The sequence below is a fragment of the Leucoraja erinacea genome, chromosome 21, assembly GCF_028641065.1.
Source record: "Leucoraja erinacea ecotype New England chromosome 21, Leri_hhj_1, whole genome shotgun sequence".
NCBI classification, from domain to species: Eukaryota; Metazoa; Chordata; class Chondrichthyes; order Rajiformes; family Rajidae; genus Leucoraja; species Leucoraja erinaceus.
Window position 1 is genome coordinate 9,262,641 of NC_073397.1, and position 15,680 is coordinate 9,278,320.

At 42.5% G+C, this 15,680-nt stretch overlaps 1 protein-coding gene across 1 annotated transcript in view; it reads left to right on the top strand.

The window, feature by feature from the left end:
• eapp (e2f-associated phosphoprotein) overlaps positions 1-15,642 on the top strand; it is a 261,478-nt gene extending 245,836 nt beyond the window's left edge. Inside the window, exons 2-7 of the mRNA XM_055652085.1 lie at positions 1,175-1,260; positions 5,726-5,904; positions 7,337-7,441; positions 12,764-12,884; positions 13,635-13,742; positions 15,070-15,642. Coding sequence (XP_055508060.1) covers positions 1,187-1,260; positions 5,726-5,904; positions 7,337-7,441; positions 12,764-12,884; positions 13,635-13,742; positions 15,070-15,346 — 864 coding nt within the window. The 5' untranslated portion in view covers positions 1,175-1,186 and the 3' untranslated portion in view covers positions 15,347-15,642. The remainder of the gene's footprint in view (positions 1-1,174; positions 1,261-5,725; positions 5,905-7,336; positions 7,442-12,763; positions 12,885-13,634; positions 13,743-15,069) is intronic.
• Positions 15,643-15,680: the final 38 nt, after the last annotated feature.

Sequence of the window (15,680 nt, forward strand, 5' to 3'; positions counted from 1 at the left end):
AGACAGACTGAGCGAGAGAGAAATACAACAGATTCAAATGTCCATGTATAAATGAGTAGTTATCCAATTCAATACGAGAAATAGAAAGGCAGAGTATTATTAAAATGGTGCTAGAATTAGACTTTTTAATGTACAATGGGTTCCTGAAAGCAAACGTGCAGATGTAACGGTTAAGATGGCAAATGCTGCACGACTGCTCATTGCAAGAGGTTTTGAAAACTAGAACAGGGATATCATTCTATAATTATACCTGGCCCAGGTGAGACCACATCTGGAATATTGTGTGCAGTTTTGCTTTCCTTATCTAATAGTGCTTCACAGCTCCGGTGACCCCAATTCAATCTCTCGACTTCTGATGCTGTCTGTGGAGTTTTGCACATTCTACAGGTGACGCAAGTCTCCTTCACGTGCTCTAGTTTTCTTCCATTTGCAAAATATGTGGGTTGGGAGGTTAATTAGCTACTGTAGCGTGTCTCCTGTGCAGGTGGATAGTGATTAGGTGAAGTTGAATGTGGAGCAGGTAAAATGTGCGTAGTGGTAATTAGCATGGAATTGGTGGGCAGCAGAGACTGAGTATGTGCTGCATTACTGCAATACAAGCTTTTTTCAGGTTGCTCCCTGGGATGGTGGAGTGAATAGAAAAATGACAGGAGATCTCATTAAAGTGCGAACATTTCTGACAAGGCTGACAGAATGGATGCAAGCAAACTGTTTATTTTAATTGGGCTCGGTTGGTTGTTCGAGAACTCGGAGGTTACACTCTCATGACTCGGAATGATGAACCATGGTGAGCCTGTGGAATGTTCTACCACAGAGCCAATGTTGAATATATTTATGGTGATGGGACAGATGTCTAGAGGCAAAGACATCAAGGAGATGGAGAGAGACCAGGAATAGGGCACTGACAGAGGATCGGTCTTCATCACACCGAGAGGCTGACAGATCGACTCCTGCTATCAATGTTTTTACCACCTCCCTACTCATCTCCCTGCTTTTCCTTCCTCCTCCCGCACTCCACCTCCTCCCTTCCTCTCCCACTCTTCCTCCCCGCGCCCAAACATCTATAATCTTTGCCCATGCCCTCTCCCCGCCCCGGCAGCTGCCAACTCTGCGCCATCATCAATGCGGGCCGGAAGCAGCGCGGCGCTCAGTGACGAGCGGAGGAGGTGACGCCATTGTGGGAGCCATGAACAGCCTGGAAGCCGACGACCCGTACCTGGTGGAGGAGCTGAGTGAAGAAGAGGAAGACCCGGCGTCGAGGTGAGGAGAGGAGGGCGTTGTAGGAAGAGAGTTAGATGGATGGATTTGGGGGTGGAAGTGTGCGTGGACCGGGCTGCCGGTGCGCTGGGCCGCGCCGCGCCGTCTTCTCAATGTTGTCCCATCAGTGAGCTCTCACGGCGACCCCAGCAGTTTATGTTTGTTTTTTAAAAATAATATTTTTTATTAGAAGCATATCATAATCCAAACAAATACAGACTTTGTTTAACGATTACATATTATTAGTATCTATTGTCTCGGGGTCCCAGCTATCAAAATAGTTCTGACATAGTAATTGGCAACTGGTTCGGCCCGGGGAGGAGTGAGAGAGAAGATGGATACTTCACTAGTTGCCACTGTTGTCACATAGAAACATAGAAAATAGGTGCAGGAGGAGGCCATTCGGCCCTTTGAGCCTGCACCGCCATTCAATATGATCATGGCTGATCATCCAACTCAGTATCCTGTACCTGCCATCTCTCCATACCCCCTGATCCCTTTAGCCACAAGGGCCACATCTAACTCCCTCTTAAATATAGCAAATTGAAGATAGACACAAATATAGTCACATTGAAGATAGACACAAAAAGCTGGAGTGACTCAGCGGGACAGGAAGCATCTCTGGATAGAAGGAATGGGTGACGTTTGGGATCGAGACCATTCTTCAGACTGCTGGGTTGTAAGTTGCCCAAGCAAAATATTAGAGGTCTTGTTCCTCCAATTTGCGTTGAGCCTCACACTGACAGTGGAGGTTGCCCAGGACAGAAGGGTCCGTGTGGGAATGGGAAGGGGAGTTAAAGTGTTTAGTAACCGGGAGATCGCAAAAGCCCAGGCGGACTGAGCGAAGGTGTTCAGCGAAACGATCGCCGGACCTGCACTTGGTCTCGCCTATATACAGGAGTCAGGAACAGAGGATACAGTAGATGAGGTTGGAGGAGGTGCAAGTGAACTTCTGTCTCACCTGAAAGGTTGTTGGGGTCATTGGATGGAGTCAAAGGAGGAGGTATAGAGACAGGTGTTGCATCTCCTGCGGTTGCAGGGGAAAGTATCTGGGGAGGAGGTGGTTTGGGTGGGAAGTGATGAGTTAATTAGGTAGTTGCGAAGGGAACGGAGGGAGTTGCGGAAAGGGGTGGTGATGGGACAATGTGACTAGTGGTGGTATCCCCCTGTGTGATATTTAATGTTAGGTTGCCGGATCCTTTATTGTTTGCATCAGTTACTGAAGCTACTTGGTCCAGGAAATTTGTCACTACTAAGTGATGTTACTTTTTTCTTTGTTGTCATCTACATTACTTTTGCCTAGTCCCCGGTTTGATATTAATTTCCTTTAGGCTGTGGTCCGAGGAGCTTTATTCTGCATTCGTGACCCAAGTCACCAAACTGCATGACATTTTCACATATTGTGTAAAAACAATTATATAAATCACCCCTGAAACTCGATATGAAGAAGACTTGCACATTTTTATTAAATTAGAGAAAAAACGGAAAAATCTCGGGTATTTTTTAGTCCAATCAAAGCACATTGTTTCAGGCTAGCACACAAAATGGCTAAGGGGGCTTCACAGATGCCTGTTTTATTGGAGATTCCGAATTGTTGTTCTGTGGAATAAATGTCATGGAAACTTGCAGCAGGTAATTGTATTTAGTGGGAAAAGCATTAGAAAGGCTGAAGAAAGTGCTGCTAAGTTGAGGAAGCGGAAGAAAGCCTTGAAAGCAAAGTCCCTGCTGAGGTCCTGGAACACAAAGATTAAGACAGTCAGGAACCAACTCTAACTAAAAGATAAGATCTAACGTCTGAATTTATGAAAATCTATCTGTATGGAGTTTAATTAATTTAATTGCACCCTTTTATAAAAATTACCCGAAATTTTTCCGGTTTTTCTCTAATAAAAATGTGCAAGTCTTCCTCATATCGAGTTTCAGGGGTGATTTATATAAATCTTTTTACACAATATGTGAAAATTTCATGTAGTTTGGTGACTTGGGTCACGAAATCCTATTTATAGACACATTTTTGATGCTCGGCCCACAGCCTACTTGCGATGCTGTCCTGTTGTCTTGAAAATGTTAACTTAAAGCAATAATTCATAATGAGTCATTTTTCAATCAGTAACAATGAATTGACCATTATAAATTTTAAGGGGAGTTCATTGTTCCTGACTATTTCTTTACTAATACAATGGTAAAGCGATTTTTTGCATTATACCCCTGACAGTTTTGTATTTTGCCTTTTTGTAGCTCTATTGTTTATTTTATCACCTCGACTTACTATAAAATACTGGAAATGCACTGCAGGTCAGACTGTATCCTTGGGAAGATAAACAACATTTCACATTGACGATCTTTTATTAGAACATCGACATTTTTTTTCTTTGTCCCCACCTTTGGGATTTTGCTAGTTTCATTTTATATTTTCTCTTATAGTTTTATGTTGTTCCTTAACCCTCATGATTGTTTAACTTTTGACAAGTAACGCTATGCCTCCCAGGGGTGTAGAATAGTTCCATATCAGTATACATTGCAGAGTTTCAACAGAAAGTTAATCATAGGGACTTTGGGCTGATAAATAGTAATGAGGCCCCAGGCAGTATTAATACTCCTCAAACAAATGAAACATTAGAATGTAGATTTAATATAATTTTAAATGAAAATCAAAAATATTGCAGTTGGTGGAAATTTAAAATTAATCACAAAATGTTGAAAAAACGTAGCAAATCTGGCAGCAGCCTCTTTGGGAAGAGCGGAGTTAACATTTAAGCAATTTTTAAAAATAGTTCATTAGGATTCTCCAATCAGGTTTGAAGCTTGCAGATAATAATTGAGGTACAGTAGCATATTAGTTCTGTTAGATTACTAACATTCTGAGACCAAGACTGTTGATCTGTGGACATGATTTTGAATCCATCGCAACAGCTGGGCACCTAACCGGAAACCATGGATGAACCGTGAAGTACATTCCTGTGTGAAGAACAGGTCCGCTGCATACTAGGCAAATGTTTGCTGTGATCTTCGCAAAGCCATCAAGAATCCCAAGAGGCAATACCGGAACAAACTCGAGTCCCAGTTTAATCATTCGGACAACCATAAACTGTGGCATGGTCTGAGCAGTCCAAACTACCTCATTGGAGACATTTGAACTATCTTTACTTGGACTTTACTGGACTTTATCTTGCACTAAACATTATTCCCTTTATCCTGTATCTGTACATTGTGGGTGGCTTGATTATAATCAAGTTTTTTCGCTGACTCGATAGCAGGAAGCTTTTCACCGTTCCTTGGTACAGGCGGCAATAATAAACTAAACTAAACTAGAATTAAAAATGGCCTCAGCAATGGTGACCACAAAACTAGTGTATTTTAAAATACCATCTGATTTTTTTTATGTTGTTCAGGATATGACTTTTACTGCCCTTACTTGCTTGCCTATGTGTGATTCTAGACCAACTGATGCAGCTGACTCTTCAGTGCCTTTTGAAAAGGACATAAAGGAATAAAGGTGCAGACTATTTTCTAAATGGGAAGAGAATTCAGAAATTGGAGGTGCAAAGAGACTTTGTGCAGGATTCCCAAAAAGTTAATTTGCAAGTTGAATTGGTAGTAATGAAGGAATGCTAGCATTTATCTCAAGAGGGCAAGAATACAAAAACAGGGATGTAATGCTGAGTCTCTATAGGTGTTGACCAGGCTGTATTTGGAGTATTGACAGCAATTTTGGGCACCATTTGAGAGGAAGGATGTGCTGGCTCTGGAGAGAGTCTGGAGGTTTACAAGAATGATCCCAGGAATGAGTGGTTTAACATATGATGAGCATTTAACAGCACTGGGCCAATACTCGCTGGAGTTTAGAAGGATGAAACTGCCTCAACTACCTCCCCTGGCAGCTTGATCCATACACTTTGTGTGAAAAAGTTACCTCTCGGATTCCTATTAAATCTTTCCCTCTTCACCATAAACCTATGGCCTCTGGTTCACAATTCTCTGAGTATGGACAAGTCTACCTGATCTATTCCTCTCATGATTTTATATACCTCTATAAGATCAACCCTCCTGCGCTCCAAGGAATAGAGTCCCAGCCTGCTCAACCTCTCGCTATAGCAAAGACCTTCGAGTCCAGGCAACATCCTCATAAATCTTCTTTGTACCCATACCAACATAACAACATTTTTCCTATAATTTGGTGCCCAGAACTGAACACAATACTCTAAATACGTCCTCACCTCACCTATGTCTCATATAACTGCAACATGACCTTCCAACTTTTATATTCAGTACTCTGACTGATTAGGGCCAATGTGCCAAAAGCCTTTTTGACCACCCTATCTATCTGTGACACCACCTTCTAGAAATGATGTACCCGCACTTCTAGACCCCTCTGCTCCACAACACTGCCCATGTCAGACTTTCCAAAATGCAATACCTCACATTTTTCTGTATTAAATTCCAAATTTAATTTGTTTCCCCTTTCCAGCTCCGAGGACGAATTAGATATTCTACTCCATGGCACGCCTGAACGCAAACGCAAATTGATCAAGGAATATTTAACAGGTGAAAGTGAATCCAGCGATGACGAATTTGAGAAGGAGATGGCAGCGGAGCTGGATACCACCATGAAGGTTATTGAGGGGAGCTGGTCATTCACACCTGAAGGTACGTTTCAGCATTATTAATGCTCCTTCTGTAAATTAGAACTTCACGTCATTGTATTGGCTTTGGCTTTAGTAAATTAAACCCTGATGAAGTATATTCAAAGAGTAATGTAAATAGATGTTTGTTTGACCATTGCACTATATGACCTCTGCAGCTCTGACTATTGGAGTTTAAGAATGTGGTGAACAGGACACACAGGTGTCAGAACTCTACACCAGAACCCTGCAACTCAACAGGAGACAAAGGTTTACATGCACCTCCTCAAATCTCGTCTATTCGGTGCTCCCAATGTAACGTCCTTTACATCGGCAATACAAAGCGTAGACTAGGTGACTGTTTCGCCAAACACATGTGCTCCATCTGCCAAGACCTCCCAGATGTCCAGTTGTGAACCATTTTAACTCCCCTTCCCATTCACATACTGACCTTTCTGTCTTGGACCTCCTACATTGCCGCAATGAGGCCACACGCAAACTGGAGGAACAGCACCTCGTATTGTGCTTACATAGAAGACAACCGAACAATATGAACATTGACTGCTCTTATTTCAAGTAATACATCCCTATTCCTCCTTTCCTGTGCCCCCCAACACCCATTTTCTACTATTGTTCCTCAACCCCTGCTCTTCCCCCCCCCTCATGAACATCTCCTACCCCTGAGTCCCTCATTTTTCTTTTATCCCTCTGCCCCCTTCTACCTATACCCTTCTCTCTGGTTTTATATTTCACTTCTCTCCTTATCTGACACTCTTTTGTCTCATTTTCTCCTCTAGCCTTTGTCACTTACTCCATCCATCTGCCAATCAAAACACTCCCTTACCTGTATCCCTTGCCAGGTTTTGTCCTGGCTCCACCTCACTTTTCCATCTTTCTCCTCCCTGCTACAATCACTCTAAAATAAGGACCCAGCCCGAAATGGTAACTGTCCATTCCTTCCACAGATGCTGTCTGACCTGCTGTGTGTTTGCTCAAGATTCCACCATCAGCAGTTCCTTATCCAGAACTCTAAATGTGATTTCTTGTTCATTGGAGGAAGAAAACTGCCCTTAATTTTTCAACAGTCTCAAATAAATTAACATGGTGAATTTGTGAAAACTGTGGAAAATTAGAAAGTAACCACTCACTTGGGGGTATGCTTCACTCCATAACTAATTTGTGCTATGTTTTGGTGTTTGGTACAATGTAAAGGGGGCTTTGGATCTAAACTGAGTTACACCTGCCTTATCTGTGTTTTATGGGTTGTTGTACAGTGAATTTTAATCTGATGTTATCCCACGTTGTCAGCGGACCTGTGCTCTTTATCACTTGGGTGCTGGTACCAGCTCTTGAACTGTTTCTCATTCTCTCGCAACATTTCATGCCTTGCTAAATAGAATGTTGCCACTTGTAAGGAATTTTAATGTGATTTTGCTCTCGATGGTCTTTCATGTCAGGTGCTTCCTCCAGTGCCGTGAGCTCTCAGTCGCGAGCTGCTCCCGAACAGCAATACTACAACGAAGTGTACTTTGACTCGGACTCTGAGGGTGAAGATGAACAGGGTAGGAACTTTACTTCTTTGGTTCTTTACCTGCAGTTGGATGAATATAGAGAATGATGTAGATGAGGGAAATTGTGACACCCACAAATCAGATCTGTCTGTGGCTGCAGGAGCAGCTTCAGTCCATCCTGATGCCCCTGGCATCCTCATTCCATTACCTGCATTTTGTTCGATTTGGTAAGAATGGTTTATTATTGATCTTGCGGAGGAAGCCCTGAGCATTTGGGTGGCGCAGCGATAGAGCTGCGGCCTTACAGCGCCTGAGACCCGGGTTCAATCCTGACAATGGGCTGTCTGTTCAGAGTTTGCATGTTCTTCCTGTAACCGCGTGGGTTTTCTCTGGGTGTTCCAGTTTCCTCCCATACTCCAAAGAGGTACAGGTTTGTAGGTTAATTACGGTAGCTTTGGTAAAATTATAAATTATAAATAGTCCCTAGTGAGTAGGATAGTACTAGTGTATGGGTGATCGCTGGTTGGCACAGACTCCTATGGGCATGTTTCCGCATTGTGTCTTTAAAGTAAGGTCATTGCCCCTGCCTACAGTGCCGCAGACCAAGCTGAAGAAAGCAAACTCAACCACAGTTTCTAGACCTGTGATAATTTAAGAGACACTTGCTGCAAAAATTAGATTCAAGACTTGCCAACGATGGCTTTTGGGGGTAAACAGCCCAACTTGCCCCACTTAAGGGATTCATTAAGTATGAAGATTAATCATGAGCAAAGTACCAAGAGTTGCAGGCTCTGTGACATGAGCAAGTGAGAGGTAATCTCTTTGTAGCTCAAGAAGGAACAGTGGGAATTATTGTCTTTGAATGAGTCATATTCTTCGTTGGACTTTGTAATATCTTACTTTATAGTTAAATGGCATAGGGGTCCATTCAGCCTATCATGTCTAGTCAACACAGTGGATCAATCCCATTAATTCTATTCCCCTCTCCTTATTTCCCTGTATCCTTGTTACTAATTTCATCTTACATATACCAGTCAACTTCCCTCTTATTACTTTTGCTATTAATGTACACAAAGAGTTGATTTCCAGGAACCAATTTGTTGGATGTGGGGGGAAAATGGAGCAACTGGAGAAAACCCACACAGACATGGAGTGATTGTGCAAATTATAGAACATAGAAAAGCACAGCACAGGAACAGGCCCTTTGATCCTTTTTTATTTTTTTTAATTAGAAGCATTGTACATACATCTTAATCATGATATGCAACGTAATACATTTCGTGTACAACTTCACTTTTTTTTTTAAACTTTAACCTGTAATAGAAAAAGAGAAAGAAGAGAAAAATGAGGATAGTAGTGAAGTGTAGTCCGCAGTAGTTGGCGTGCTTGAGAATGTGAAAGAAAAGGAAAGAAAAAATAAAAGAAAACAGGCCCCAAAGAGAAGAGGGTCTTAAGAAGGGAAAGGAAATAAGTAAAAAATCCAAAGAAGGTAGAGCTAAACAAAAAAGAAAGGGAATGGGCCTAATTCATAATGATTCACACCCATCACCTAATTCTAAAACAATAACTTTCTAGGGTTATGCTGCACCATATTATACTTGTAACAAATCAATACAAGGTGACCATATTCTTAAGAATTGTTCTTGTTTTCCTGCTAGAACGAGTCATTTCCTCGAGATGTAATATTTCCGACATATTTGTGATCCACATTTTAAACGTTGGGATAGGAGCGTTTTTCCAGAATTTAAGTATAAGTTTTTTTGCCGTTATCAAACCATAGTTTAGGAAACATTTTTGAAATATAGTTAGTTCAGAACAGGCTTCCCTTACTCTGAAAATAATAAATTCTGTATTTGGGTCCAGTCTTAATTTAAATATTTTTGAACAGCTTTCAAAAATGTCCTTCCAAAATTTCTGAAGTTTTGCACAGGAAACAAATGAGTGTGCTATTGTTGCCTCTTTAGTTAGGCACTTATCACAGATGGGAGAAACATTTGGAAAGATTTTATTTAGTTTTGTTTTTGAGTAATATAATCTGTGTACAATTTTAATTTGTGTCTATCGTGAATCGAACATTTGTGTACATATGACACATAATCTTCCCATCTGTTCTTGGGAATTTCTATAGCCAATTCTTGGTCCCATTGTTTTCTTATACCTTCTGTCGAAGGTATATCTATATTTAATATCTATATTACTAAATCTCTGTTCTTGACCACTTTTGGCCGTCTGTGCTGCGATCCACCTACGGCCGTCATTTTTGGCCACCTTCCTCAGAGCCCCCCTCCGCCGCATGTGTGCCGAGGATTTTTCCCGTCGATTAAAAATGACAGAGATATTAATGTTTTTACAAAATTCCCCATTCTCTCTGCTGCCCCAGCTGGCGGCAGGGGGGAGGGACTATAAAACCAGGAAATGGTATGCCTCACTCACTCTACGCTGAGGCCTAGCGGAGCCGGCGACCTCGGGACTCTGGAGGCAGCTGACAGGACTCGTCCCGGGCTCGCTCCCGGCCCAGCCTGGGATGGAACGGTGCTCCCGTGAGAGCGGCCTGGTGAGGGGCTGGAGTGGCCCAGCCCGAGGGAGGAACGGCACTCCCGTCGGAGTGGCCCAGCCCGAGGGAGGAACGGCACTCCCGTCGGAGTGGCCCAGCCCAAGGGTGGAACGGCACTCCCGTCGGAGTGGCCCAGCCCGAGGGTGGAACGGCACTCCCGCTGGAGTGGCCCAGCCCGAGGGTGGAACGGTACTCACGTGAGGGCGATCCGGTCCGGGGGCTGGGACGGTGCTCCGGTGGCTGGGACGACGTTCTGGCGGTGGTGTCCAGAGTCCTGGGTACAGCCGCGGGCCGGCGGCTGCGTGTGCTGGACTGGAGGTGCGGCGGCTTCGACCACCCCGGGCCGCAGTGTTTGAACCGGTCCGTTCGCGGGGTTCGGTGAGCTGCGGGACTGTTTATACCATCGCCCGGTGGGGAATCGCCTCAGCGCAGAGGGAGAAGAGGGAGAGACTGCAACCCTAAGATTTTTGCCTCCACCACAGTGAGGAGGTTTTGGAGGACTCACTGTGGTGGATGTTAATTTGTGTTTATTGTTGTTATTATTGTATGTATGACTGCAGGCACGAAATTTTGTTCAGACCTTAAGGTCTGAATGACAATAAAGGAAAATTCAATTCAATTCAAGATGGAGGAAGGCAGAGGGTCACGTTTCTCTGAGCTGTGAATAACACTGAACACATGTCTACTCAAATGTGAGTGCCCTTAGTGGTTCTACAATGTTTGCAAAAAGTCTCTTTTGGTTCTACAATGCTTGCAAAAAAATGTCTGTTGATTCTAAAGCTTGCAAAAAAATGTCTATTGGTTCTAAAATGTTTGCAAAAAGTGTCTATTGGTTCTAACATGTTTGCAAAAACTGTCTCTTGGTTCTACAATGTTTGTAAAAAGTGTCTCTTTTGGTTCTACAATGTTTGCAGAATGTGTCTTTTTTGGTTCTAAAATGCTTGCAAAAAATGTCTTATTGGTTCTAAAGCTTGCAAAAAATGTCTATTGGTTCTAAAGCTTGCAAAAAAAATGTCTATTGGTTCTAAAGCTTGCAAAAAATGTCTATTGGTTCTAAAATGCTTGCAGATAGTATCTCTATTGCTTCTAAAGTGTGTGTGTGCGTTGTCTGTCTGCGTGTATGTATGAGTTGCTGTGTCTGTGTAAGTGTCTGGATGAGTGTGAGTGTCTGTATGAGTGTATGTTTGAGTGTGTCTCTGTATGAGTGTCTGAGTGTGTGTCTGCGTGAGTGTCTGAGTATCTGTGTGAATGCGCGCGTGTGTGTTTAGAGCCATTAAGAGTGCATAGGGAGAGATTGAGGGAAGATGGACTGAATGCGTGTGGAGGAGGGGAATGGCATGGAGCAGAGTGGGGGGAGAAGGGAACAGGGGTGACTGAGTGAACTGCCACCACCAGCTGTGAGTGACTGGGCTGCCAACCCACCAGCCATGAGTAAGTGAAATGCCAGCCCCCACCACTCATGACTTAGTGAACTGCAAGTCCAAAAATCCATTCAGTCCACAATGTCCATACTAGCCCTCTGGAAACCAGTTCCTTCAGTGCACAACAGCCTGCCCGGCCAGAGTGACTGAGCTGCCAGCCCAAGAATCCATTCAGCCCACAATGTCCATACTAGCCCTCTGGAAGCCAGTCCCTTTGACCCACAACACACATACTAGCGCTCCAGAAACACCCCACTGGCCAGCAATATTGGAATTGGTGGAGAGGTGGAATATTGCGTTGGGGGACCAGCCCTCCCGTGTGATGCTGGGACCCAACGGGTCCCACTTAGTCTAGCAGTATTATAAAAATATGATGTTAAATTATCCAATTCTACCTGTCTATTCACGCCTTGCTCTAGAAGGTCCAACTTCAAATTTTGATAATCTTGTGAGTGTTTTTTTCAAATAATCTCAGGTTTGTAAGTATCTAAAATATTGGTTATTTTCCAAATTGTATTTTAAGCTGGAAGTCTTGGAATGGTAAAAATGTTCCCTCTTCATACAAATCTTCTCAAGTCTTAATTCCTAATCATTCGATCCTAAAGACTGTACTGAACATAATACCAAGCTCAGCTGCCTGCACGTGACCCATATGGCTCCATTTCCCGCATATCCATGTGCCTATCTAAAAGCCTCCACCACTAGTCCCAGCAGTGTGTTCCAGTCATCCACCATCCTTTGTGTAAAAAAAACCTGCCCCACACATCTCCTTTAAACTTTGTCCTGCTCTCCTCAAAGCTATGCCCTCTAGCCTTTGAGGACCTGAGTAATGGGACGTTAAGTTACACTTGGATTAACTTGTGGGGTAAAATTAATAAAAATGTCTTGGTAAGATTCCGTTTAGATACACAACATATGATGCAGACAGAATCCGTTGCTCTTCACTACTTCAGTGAGATCTTGCCAGTATGTATCACTAACTGGAGCCGTGAGATGCTAGTCACCCTGTCTGGAATGTGCCTGTGGTGCCGCACAATGCCTTCAGGGTTACATCAAGTGATATCAATATTCACGAGACAAATGGAGAAATGCTATTGTGGATGTTTTAGAACAGAAATGTGGGAATAAAAGGTGACCATGATGTTGGATTATTGTTAAGAACCCTGACAGTGATCCACCACTCTTAGAATAAACCCTCAAACTTTCCCTCTATAAATATGAAACAAAGCAATCATAATTGTTTAATTTATTTTGTAAATGAGGGATATCTTGTAGCAAAGGCAATCTATGATCTCTCCACTCATTGTAATTTGAGAATTAAGTTTTTGGTATATTGGTTTTGGTGTATTGCTGTATGCACAGCTTCACTTTGAAAATGACTGCCGGTTATCCCTGCAGAAGGAAGTGGTTCAAAGAAGAAATGCAGCAAGCGGCAGAAGGTTTTGACAAATGATGAGCTTTTGTATGACCCAGATCAAGATGATCGTGACCAGGCCTGGGTTGACATGCAGAGGAGAGGGTGAGTATTAAAGATACCCTTTCTCCTAGTGTTACTTAAATTGATCTAAATTCTCAAAACAATGGTGCTTTGTCAATGTATGAATTCATTCCTGATCTAGTTTGCACTATCAGAGTTGTTAAAAGTTCACCAAGCTTGACTTGATTTCAAACATAACTTTGGCAATGATGATTTTAACTTCCTCCCTGCCTGTGTCTGCTCCTCATGTAATAGGAGAATTAGACATTCGGCCCTTCAAGTCTACTCTGCCATCATGGCTGATCTATCTCTCCTAACCCCATTCTTCTGCCTTCGCCCCCTAACTGTCACCCATGTATCCCCATATTGAGATCCAGTTTGGTTGTTACTTTGGTAGTATTGACCAAGATTAATCTGTGAATTCCCAGTGGCCCATTACAGTCTTCTCAAGGGCCTGTGGCGTGAACATATCTGATAATGGCCGTGGATCACAAATGTTAAAATATCTGAATCATGGAAATGAGTATTGGTTAAAAAGACACAAAGTGCTGGAGTAAATTATAAATCTGTTCCCAGCATTGATCTGGTAAAAATCTTTCCTTATGATTCTTCAGCCAAGTTAATATCTATTTTGTTTATCTGACCATCCATATACTGACCTTTAGTATCATAACCCATTGATTTTCTTTACCAAAATCAATAGATTGCATCAACTTTCTCCTCACAGTATAATTCAATTGCAAATGTATGAAAAAGCTCAGGAAAGTATATCTCCTGTTATACCTTTTACAGCTATCGTGGACTTAAGCAACACATGTCAGAATCGCTGCCAATCCCTGTCAGCGATGCAGTTTTGAACTGCCCAGCATGCATGACAACTCTGTGTCTGGATTGCCAACGGTAAGCAGTAGCATTTGACTTGTGTGTGTTAGTGGCCCTGCTTTACAGTTGGCCAGATTTCCTGCATTGGGTTTAGTCCAAAGTTGATATTAAATTCAGTGTATAGTCGGGTGGCAGAGCAGCTGTACTAATAAGAGAGCAGCTGGGACTCTCAGATATATCAGCATATCAACTTTTTTTATTTTTATTTTTTTTAATGTGGATGCAGGGTCACCCTCCACTACACATGAAAATTAAGACACTGGATGCTTGAAATCTGAAGCAAAAATCTGCAGGTGCTCTTCAGCAAATTAAGCAGCATCTGTACAAAAAGTTATTTTACAGTAATCAAAAAGGTTTGGGGAGGGATAGACAGATGGAAAGGAGGGAGAAAGCAAGGCCTACCTGAAATTGTAGGAGTCAATGTTCATACCGCTGGGGTGTAAACTACCCAAGCGAAATGAGGTGCTGCACCTCCAATTTGCGGTAAGACTCACTGGCCATGGAGGAGGCCCAGGACAGAAAGGTCGGATTCGGAATGGGGAGTTAATGCTATCGCCTTCGCTTGGTCTCACCGATGTAGAGCAGTTGACACCTGGAACAGCGGATGCAATAGATGAGGTTGGAGGAGGTGCAGGTGAAGATTTGTCTCACCTGGAAAGACTGCTTGGGTCCTTTAATGGAGTTGAGGAGGGAACGTAAAGCGACAAGTGTAGCATTTCCTGCAGTTGCAAGGGAAAGTACCAGGGGAGGGGGTGGTTTGGGTGAGAAGAAACAAATTGACCAGGGAGTTACGGAGGGAAGGTCTCGACCTGAAACGTCGCCTATTCCTTCGCTCCATAGATGCTGCCTCACCCGCTGATTTTCTCCAGCATTATTGTCTACCTTTGATTATTTAAAAAACCAGCATCTGCATTTCTTCCTTAAGTATACATGAATGTGTTTTATCTTGGGTTTCTAGCTAAGATTCTTCCTAACAGGCTTAATTTTTTGTTGTTTTCTATCTTTCATGTAGAACGTAGAGTATTTTATTACATTTTAGGTGAAAGTAAAAGTGATTAAGTGTTATTGTAATTGGAGACCATGTGTGATGTTGAAATTTGTTTGAGGACAAAGGCAGTGCTTAAAATCCACGCTGGTCCACTAACTCTGCCACTGCTTATGCACATCTTCAAATGCTGTCCTGCTGCATTTTACTTGATAGTCTTGGTTTTAAAGAATGAGGATGAAGTCAACTGTTGTGTTCTGGAGCAACATTGATACTTAAACTATTTGTGAAAGGAGATCTATGTGAAGGCAGCAGGGGCAGTTTTATATAAAAATGTGCTTTTTTTTTTTATTTGTTCAGGCACGACTTGTACAAGGAGCAGTACAGAGCTATGTTTGTGATGAATTGTATTATCAACAGAGGAGAAATTCTCAAGTACAAGAATCCTACCAATGGGAAAAGAAGGAACAGATCCAAGAAAGTGAAATATCAAAGTGACAAAACTACAGGCAGCTCAGAGCAGCATGGGGAGGAGATATATCATCCAGTACGCTGTGCTGAGTGTTTAGTGGAAGTAGCTGTTTTTGACAAAGATGAAGTGTATCATTTCTTTAATGTTCTGGCTAGCCACTGTTAGTGTCCCAATCTTTTTTTGTAATGTTAATTGTTGGATCTAGTGGGAACCTAACCACCAGCAATGAAGTTGTGTTGGTTAACTGGCCAGGCAGTACCAAATGGTCCAATACTGCAGAATAGTCATGTTGAGTCCAAAGTTGGTTTCGTGACACCACAGAAACAAGGTTGTAATCAAAATTAAGGGGCACCAGTGTAAACCTTAACTAAGATAACAATTAGGATGGGAACACTGAAAGTGTGTAGCTTTGGAATGCTGAGAAGACTGAAAGTTTCAAAATTAAAACAAATTCATCTCCATTCTTAAATCTACATTGATTTCCTAATGTACTCTGACA